The sequence below is a fragment of the Stegastes partitus genome, unplaced genomic scaffold (assembly GCF_000690725.1).
Source record: "Stegastes partitus isolate 25-593 unplaced genomic scaffold, Stegastes_partitus-1.0.2 Scaffold1494, whole genome shotgun sequence".
In the NCBI taxonomy this organism is placed as follows: Eukaryota; Metazoa; Chordata; class Actinopteri; family Pomacentridae; genus Stegastes; species Stegastes partitus.
Window position 1 is genome coordinate 113,442 of NW_007579225.1, and position 8,990 is coordinate 122,431.

General features: G+C 41.6%; 1 protein-coding gene across 1 annotated transcript; it reads left to right on the forward strand.

The window, feature by feature from the left end:
• Positions 1-1,734: 1,734 nt before the first annotated feature.
• tmem9b (TMEM9 domain family, member B) lies at positions 1,735-7,702 on the forward strand. The gene is made up of 5 exons (XM_008300061.1): positions 1,735-1,951; positions 3,226-3,317; positions 3,402-3,510; positions 3,831-3,965; positions 6,529-7,702. The coding sequence occupies exons 1-5, from the start codon at positions 1,880-1,882 to the stop codon at positions 6,682-6,684; spliced, it is 564 nt and encodes a 187-aa protein (XP_008298283.1). The 5' UTR covers positions 1,735-1,879; the 3' UTR covers positions 6,685-7,702.
• The last annotated feature ends 1,288 nt before the right edge of the window (positions 7,703-8,990 follow it).

Below are 8,990 nucleotides of genomic sequence, written 5' to 3' on the forward strand. Positions count from 1 at the left end.
ATGGTATGTAATCAATGCAAAATGAAAAAGAACCTCATGACACTCAGAAAATGCAAAAGGAAAGCAATTTTTTTTTAAATGTCACTGCTGCAAGTGTCCTGCTGTGAAATGGCAAAAATCTCCCAAATCAAAAGACTTGACATGTCAGAAATGTGTTGACTTTGGTAAACAAATCCAACTTTTACAGGCTGACAACACACATGTTGGTCAGAGAGGAGATCTGACAAAAACAACAGCTGATACCTGTCATTATTCACATGCAAAATAAATAACACACGTTGTCTGTTGAGGATGTGAGACTGTAGTTTTGTCACTCTTTAAAGATCATTTGTCAACACTGAGGAATAATGTTCCACTTTGAAGCCACTAGAGGGAAGCAGACACAGGGCGGCTGTGGCTCAGGTGGTAGAACAGGTTGTCCTCTGATCGAAAGGTTAGCGGTTCGATCCACAGTCTAAGTGTCCTTGGGTAAGACATTGAACCTGAAGTTGCTCCCAATGGCAGGCAGCACCTTGCATGGCAGCTCTGTGTCCATTGGTGTATGAATGTGTGTATGAATGGGTGAATGAGAAAACTGTTAAGATAGAAAAGCGCTATATAAGTACAGTCCATTTACCATTACAGTAGAATGGTTGAAAAATGTGTTGACTGAGTATCTAGCTGCTCTACGGTCTCATTAAGAAACTAACGATGACAACGTACTGTTTCTTATTGTGATAGTCCTTCCTGGGGCTCCTCCAGGTTCACAGAAATTCCTTTGGGAAAGCCTACTGAAATAAAAAGAAGCAGTTCTACATCTTGGAGGCTGTACGTCTCTGAAGCAACTTGTAATCACAGTGGTGTTGGTCTGCTGCTGCTCCTCATGGCCACGACTGAGGGTCAGAGGTCAAAAGTGGCATTTATTACCATCATTGCACAATAACTCCTGTTATACCATGATGTGGGAAGAACTGACACTTTGATTTATTCTGCTTATTTCTATCTATCTATCTATCTATCTATCTATCTATCTATCTATCTATCTATATCTATATATTTTTTATGGCGAATTTTGAACTCTGAATTTAACCTGTCCAATTTGAAGACTTTCGAATTTTCATGGCTTTGAATTTTTATGCCTGAAATTTTGACTTATTGAAATTTAGATTGGCTAAACTCAGACCAAAAAAAAATAAATAAATAAATAAAAAGTCATATAATTTCGATAGTAACAAAATTCAAAGTCAGAAATTCAACAGCTAAATTCAAAATCTGATGAGTCTGATTTGCTTCCACACTGTTTCTAACTGGATCTATTTGATATTTATGCTTAATTTTCTGCTTATGATTGTTTTAATTTATCTACATCAAATATAGTCAAAAGAATCTAATTCAGAACTAAATATATTTCATTCCTGCCACCGTCCTCCTGGTGTTCCGCGGGTCACAGCTTGGTTCTCCCACTGTTTACAATCGTCACCATCCAAAGGGTGCGTTCGATTTAAACACCGGATCCGTTCCCGCGCGATTTACTTGTTTGGGATTTCAAGATACATTAAAAGCAACCGAATAAAATGTCGAATATCGGAGTTTATCTCGCAAATCTGTTTCACATAAGAAGCAAAACAGAAATAAATACTTGATCCTGAAGTACCGTTATTCCATAAGTACCGCCCGCCACGATCCCTTTACACCTTAACCAAACACATCCAGCCTGATCCTGAATGCGGAAGTCGACCGCCATCTCCGGAAACTACAAGTCAGCTGCTGGGAAGCTGTTTATCCTGGAATTAGCTTGATGGCTAACGTCGCTTAGGTTGTCCGGGAGCTGCGGGGCTGTTTCTGGAGACAGTTTAGAGGCTGTTATTTGGAGACTGGAGGCCCGAGACGGACTGTGAAGATGAAGTCTGTGCTGGTCGTCGAGGTTCTGTCTTTGTTTGGGTTTGTGCTGCTGAGCCAAGTGACAGCGAAGGTAAGGCTAATGCTAGCCGGGCTAGCTATCCCAGGAGAGAAAATGGTGATGGTGGCTCAGTAAACTGACATTTATTCTCCTTAAATCGGTCTGAATTTTGACTTTAACACTCAGGTTGTCAAAGTTAAGCATTGCTGCATCTCTGATGTGAAGATGAGCTGGACCAGTTGTCAGCATCCAGATTCTTGGACCTGAGGTCCATCGCAGGTGTTGACACCGCTGTGATTACTGGATTATGAAAAGTCACTTCCACGAATACAAAACAGTGACCCAGTGAACTGAAGACTGTGTGTAATGGTGAATGTGTAGTGGAGATAAACATGAGCCAAGTGCAGCATCCAGATTGTAGTAACTGCAATATTATAATAAACATCAAATATTCCACAGCATCCATATTTATCATTATTGATTGAGGCTCTACAGAGATTCCTTGACTTGTAAAAACAGATTTTCTTGGGTACAGACTGCAGCAAAATGCCCATCAGCCGTATCAGCCCTGTTGTGTAGGGGTGCTAGCAGTGTGACTAATCACTGATATGATCCATCAGGTGTTGTGCAACAAAAAGAACACCAAGAGGACAAAACTACTGCTGTGTGGTTGACCTGTATGTGTTATTGACACAATAACATTAAACAAAATCTATAATAACAGTGGCTTTATCTGTAGGACACATGAGGTCCACAAGGACTGAAAAATAATCAGATCACTGTATGTATAACAATGAAATGCAGATAACAGCATGGGCATAGAATGGACCTGATAAACGGGGAAAGAGGAGGAATTAAATTAAACAGCATGAATGTCAACACTTTCTAAATGCTATGTAGTTGGATTAATTTACCCGAGAACGGTGAGGTGGGCTCGGGCTGAAAAAAATGGACATTACAGTTTGAAACGATGCAATTAGCAAATCAAAGACTCCTGTTAAGAATATAAAAAGTTTGCTTGTTAAATATCAAGACTTGCACTGTAATTCTTTTCTAATTAGTCATGGCACATTGGTTCATGACCTAGCATAAGCCCAGTTGTGTTATTTAATCTCATCTACTTTGTGCCTATCCAGGGTTTAAAGTGTCGTCTTAATAGTTAATACAAATTGTCCTTATTGTGTGACGATGATGGTTTCTCACCACATTTTAATCTGTTACGAAGCAAATATTTAATTGAGGCCTAAATGGCAGAAATTGCAATTAGATATCTTTCCTAAAACGGTCACCTTTTCTGGATAAGTCGGAGCAGGAGGAACCAAACCAAACCAATATGTCTCTTCCAGAATTCTGAAGACATCCGCTGTAAATGCATCTGTCCGCCCTACAGAGACATCGAGGGACAAATCTACAAACAGAATGTTTCTCTCAAAGACTGGTAGGTTCAGAAACGTGTCGCTGCATTTCACTGAAGGAACATGAGCTGCCCATTTCCTGCCTGTTAATGCTATTTTCTTGTCAGCAACTGCCTCCATGTGGTTGAACCTATGCCGGTGGACGGGAAAGACGTGGAGGCGTACTGTCTGCGCTGCGAGTGTAAATATGAGGAGAGGAGCTCAGGCACCATTAAGGTGAGTTGAACTGTGTGCTGTTCTTACTTAGCTGGCTGTATCTAATAGGTTGTTGGTTATTCTGTTAAAACCATTTGATCTGTAGAATGCCGGGAAAATCATCACATTTGTCGGCTTAAAGTCCAAACACATGACCTGTACCATGACTGTAACGTATAGAAAAGCAACCAGCGCTGACATGTGACTCAGATATGACTCGACTGTCAATCTGCTGATGAATAACTGAAGCTTTGTTTCAGGACTACTTGTCACTTAAATCCCCGTGTTCATCGTACACGTGCCTTTAGACGTACACATAATAATCCTCTGTGTGTCTTTAGGTCACCATCATAATGTACCTGTCCATTCTGGGCCTGCTGCTGCTCTACATGGTCTACCTGACGCTGCTGGAGCCCATGTTGAAGAGGCGCCTGTTTGGACACTCGCAGCTTATCCAAAGCGATGACGACGTCGGGGTACGTGTCGTTTTTACTTTCACTGCACTCAGAAAGCTGTTTAATGCTGAACACTGTCCTCGCTGGAGGGATCTTTAAGCGTGTAAATAGCCTCCCGGTGCACACGGTGTCACGTGGGAGTCATCCCTTCGTGGGTAAACTTTAACGAGGCCCCTGCAATAATTTTCTCTCTCGTGCGTGGGAAGGCTGCTGAATATGTGGATCTGTGCTGCGCTGCAGATACATCATCCTTTAATTGAAGTAAACATTAAAATGTGACTTTCTCACAGCAGCTGATCCCATCAGTCTGAACAGGTGCTTCAAGCAACGACTGAATAATGCATCAGTAACCACAATCACAAGCACAACACGGCAGGAAGGAAACTCCAACCACACTTTAACCAGTTTAGAGAGTAGAGCAGAGACACTTTATTAATCCCTGAGGGGAAGGTCGGTAGTCACAGCATAAAATTATCACCGCCGTAATTACAGATAGATAGAAATAAACTATAAGAAAATATGAAATGTGTTTTATGTGTGGTGCCAATGAGGTGCAAGAGTTTTCTGCTCACAACACAACACGTCTGCAATACTCTGAAAGACAAGTTTTCTTTGTTGATTTAAAGGAAACCCGGCCAAAGCCGCCACATTTCTGCTGATTGTTTGTGTTAACGTGGGCATGACAGAGATGTGGGTCAGGGAAGGTAACGCAGCTCAGCACATGTACATGTTGTAGAAGGTCGTGTTAAACTGTTAGGCTGTAAAACTTAACGTCTGTACTTGCTTTTGTGTCAGCTGACTTACTCTTTGCCATCGATTCAAAATGTGTGACATCAGTGTTTATCTCAGAATTGATGTGCAGCCTTAAAGTGCCACCACGTAGGAAGGAAAACTAATGAGTGACCAACTTAAAGGAATCTGGGTTTCTCCACTAATCCTGGAACTGGAGCATGACAACACTCAGATTTCTCGTCTCAGCCTAATTCCTCACATCAACCTTGTCTCTGAAAAAGCTGTTATTTTCCACTCCTTATTATTTGATGTAACAAAAGCGCAGTTAGAAATCTCAGATTGCAGACGAAAAACAAACAGTTTGGTCTCCTCTGGCATGACACCGTGTTTAGATAAAAACAAAAGGAAACCGTTTCTGCCTTCGCCTGAGGCTGGAGGGGGAACTACAGCTGCCTCGCTGAGCCCAATGTGTTTGGACTGGCAGGGTTCAAGAAAGTGGAAGCGTTACACGAGAGGATCCTCTTTAAAAAAAAAAAAGTCTTGTGCTGTGAAGGAAAAGGGACAAAGCAGAAGTCTGAAGGTTTTTGTCTGTGTGATGTTGTTTTGGTCAATAAGCAGATTATGGCAGCAGAAGTGTGACTTTATTTAATTGTTACCAGAGCTTGTGCTGAAAATAGCTCAGAAACTTTCTCCTGGACTTCAGCTCAGACGAATGCAGAGGGAAGAAATTCACAAGCAGAGCTAATAAACTGGAAGTACCACTGCCAAATTAATTACAGAGGAAATGGTTGGCTTGTAATGTTTAGTCGATCTCTGACACAGAGATGCTGCCTGACTGATAATTCAAACCCACAAACACACAAAAAATAGTTTTCCGCTCTGTGACAGAGATCCTCCCCAGACTTTATTCTTCTATTTCTTTATCATGGCATGACAATAATACATTTACAACTTTATCCTTATATTACTTTAAAACCAGTTAAAGAGTATTTCATAGAAAGAAATCAAATACAAAAAAAAAGTTTAGGGATGAGAAATTAATCACAGTTTAACAAAGTATGGGTTTAGCAAATTGTATTTTTTAAACTATGGATGCACACAGACATAGAATAAAAAATATTCAGAAAAGGAAGGTCTGAAAGTGTTCTATGAGATTTGAGGGTCTAAATATGCACACATCAGTGTGTTTGGTAGGGAGAACCACTTCATATGTGAAAAAAGAACTGCAAAAGCTTTTGTGGGTCCAGATAGAGTTGTGTGAGGGCTGGTAAACGTCCTCCAGGGGTTTCACTTGTGTTGGTTGGGCCTGTAGAAGTTCTGAAATTAAAAAAAAATATTGGGACGAAGAAGAAGAAGAAGTTTTATTGTCGTTTTATAGGAAGTGCAACGAAATTCCATTTGGCGTCATCGCTGAAGCAGCTGATAGGTTCATAGTCTAAGAAAAAAAGTTAAAAGGTGATATAACTAATAAAATAGCAATAATATATAAAATAAATACTCTATTTAAAGAGCTGTTGGATGGTGTGTGTGGAGCTTGAAGACAAAGTGAGCCCACTAGACCTCTGCAGGTCGTTTCTCTGCTCCAGGTCGTAGCTACACGTCCGACTTGACTGAGTGGTCGAACTGCTTTCACAGGTTTTGTAGGTACCAGATTTTAAAAAGGACAAAGAAAGAATGCAATTAAAAAAGAAGATGGCTTCAGTTCTGCAGCTTTAGTTTTCATCCTTATTTAAACCGTCCATCATGAGTTTGACTGAAATCCTGAACGTGCATCTTCCTACTTCATCGTACAGGACAGACTCTGTTTGATGTTTGTCAGACATTCTCAGCTCATTATCTTCTGTGTTTTTAGGATCAGCAGCCTTTCGCCAACGCTCACAACGTTCTGTCTCGTTCGCACTCTCGACCCAACATGCTGAACAAAGTGGAACACGCCCAGCAGCGCTGGAGGAGGCAGGTTCAGGAGCAGAGGAAGTCTGTGTTCGACCGCCATGTTGTTCTCAGTTAAGATCCCCTTTGAGTTTTGGGTGGAGCAAAAAAAACAAAAAAAAAAACAAACAAAAAAACACTGTGACAAAACCCTCAATTTCTATCGTTTCTTTCCTGTCATTTGTGGTTTAAATCTCATCGAGTGTGGTGCGTCTGAGGGGAACGTGGTTAAGAAGTTTGGATCTGTAGAGCAAAGGTTCCTGGCAGAAGCACAATCAGAGCTGGGAACTCGTATTTAGTCTGCAGGCAGCACAAGAGATTACAGAGAACGCTATTTTGCACCGTCTTGAGTGAACGGGCTTACAGGGCTTTTCCAAAAGCGGCGTTCACTCTTCGACTAATAAATGAAAGATGCAGTCCCATCAGTCTAAAGATGTCCAGGCTTCTAGTTCTACAAGCCACACTGGGTTCAGGGTGAGATGTCAGGTGTTGGTCGGCTGCAATAATCATCTGTTCTTATTGCATTAATCTGGTTTTCCTCCCTCTAAACGTGAACCAGACGGTAACTACTGCTCTCACCACAGGAGAAAAGAACTAAACTCTAAATCCCTCAGCCTTCTTTGAAAATGCATGTTTTATAATACATCTTTTATAAATGTGTTTTCAATCCTTCATTCCTTCATGATGTTCAGTGTCTAACGACGGAGATCCATCACGTTATGCATTACATTAAGTTTGATATTTAAGAGTAGTTTCACAGAACCTCGTTGCAGAAATCGATGCAATGTTCTTGGTGATGTAAACATAGCTGTGCTATTGATCCTCATCTGTTCATAACCCTGTTGGAATCAGTGCCCTGTTCTACTGCCTAACTAATGTCATGTATAGTGTTTCATTTTGGCACTTTTTGTGCTCGGTCTGACGTCAGCTCCATCATCAGAGTCCCTGTTGTCCAGCAGGCCGCGGCTGTGTGGCAGAGTGCTGTTGTTCTGAGTTTGAAGGAGGACAGCGCGCTGCTGGGAGACCTACGGAAGTGTTCTTAACTATTGTATATGTGATAACTCTAACTTTGAAATAAATCTATGTAATATTTGTGACTCTGGTGTTCGTGTTGTGTTGAGTCCACCGTGTGTCACCAGGAGGCCGTCAGAGCCTTTATTTATGGATGAATCTAATAATCTGTTCATAGGATGTGATGTCAACATTTGGTACCGTTGTTATTATGCAGATGCACTTTCAAACTAATTACATGACCCACCTTTTGCTTTGTGCCATAACTGACTGGATCGACCGGCTGAGGTGTCCCAGACATTAAGAACTATTTAAACTCTATTGTAAGAGAACATACACCGTGAGGGAGTGATATGGGTGGACTCCTATGAATTCTTCTGCTCAGGACGTCCCAGTAACTCTGTGAACCTTCCAGTTGATCCAGAGCTCTGACAGACACCAGCAGGACAGATCATATTCCTCCCATATTAGCTGCTCCTCAGTGGCTCTTGTTAAAAATTCAGAGCAGAACCTCTCCCATGTAAAGCCCTTAATGACCCAGCTTTGTTGCATCTTAAAGACCTTATTGTGTCATATTGTCCCAGCAGAGCACTTTGTTCTCAGAGCCCAGCGCCTATTTGTGGTTGCTGGAGTTTCCAGAAGCAGAATGTGAGACGGCAGAGCATGGAGCTCTCAGGCTGCCGGTTCAGGAGGCAGACGCCCTCCCTGCTGCTAAGATCCAGCTTCAAACTTTTTGATGAAGTTGCTCAGGTGATGTTGAACCTTCTCTTCATTATGCTGCTGCTGGGAGAGACTTCCCATGATTGTCTCCATAAACGTCACAGCTCCATGTCATTAACTCTGGGTCTTCTCTCTCCTGTAGTTCAGGCGTTTGTGGCGCCGGAGCTGCACGGTTCTGACCTACAGTTACTGACCTCGCTACCCTCTCCAGTGTTTATTGTTCTTTTATGTGCTGTTTGTCTGATTCCTATCTACTATCCTGTTCTCTCACCCCCAACAGTCACAGCAGATGACCGCCCTCCCCGAGCCTGGGAGGCTTCTTCCTGTTAAAGGGAGTTTTTTTTTTCTTACCGCTGTGGCTTCTCAAAGGAAAAGCTGGATTCTCTTATGTTCTAATGTCTTCACTTTGTCGTGTACAGTGTGTTTGGGGTGACTGTTGTTCGTCGACATCTGGTTTGTGGAAAGAAAACATCCACAAAGCACATTTATTTATTTTTTATTTTTTTGCACTTCATGCAAATTAGGACATATAATTAGGCTTTAAATACTCATCATGTATATTTAGACGTAAAATCTCTTGTGTTTATGCAAGTTATCAGCTAGAGACGCTTCACAATGAGATCTATCAGTTTAAACAGTGGTTTCTAATGAAAA

Coding starts and splice junctions, on each gene's coding strand:
- tmem9b (XM_008300061.1), top strand. CDS start 1,880: ATGAAGTCTGTGCTGGTCGTCGAGGTTCTGTCTTTGTTTGGGTTTGTG. Junction 1,952..3,225: donor TGAGCCAAGTGACAGCGAAG/GTAAGGCTAATG, acceptor TGTCTCTTCCAG/AATTCTGAAGACATCCGCTG. Junction 3,966..6,528: donor AAAGCGATGACGACGTCGGG/GTACGTGTCGTT, acceptor CTGTGTTTTTAG/GATCAGCAGCCTTTCGCCAA.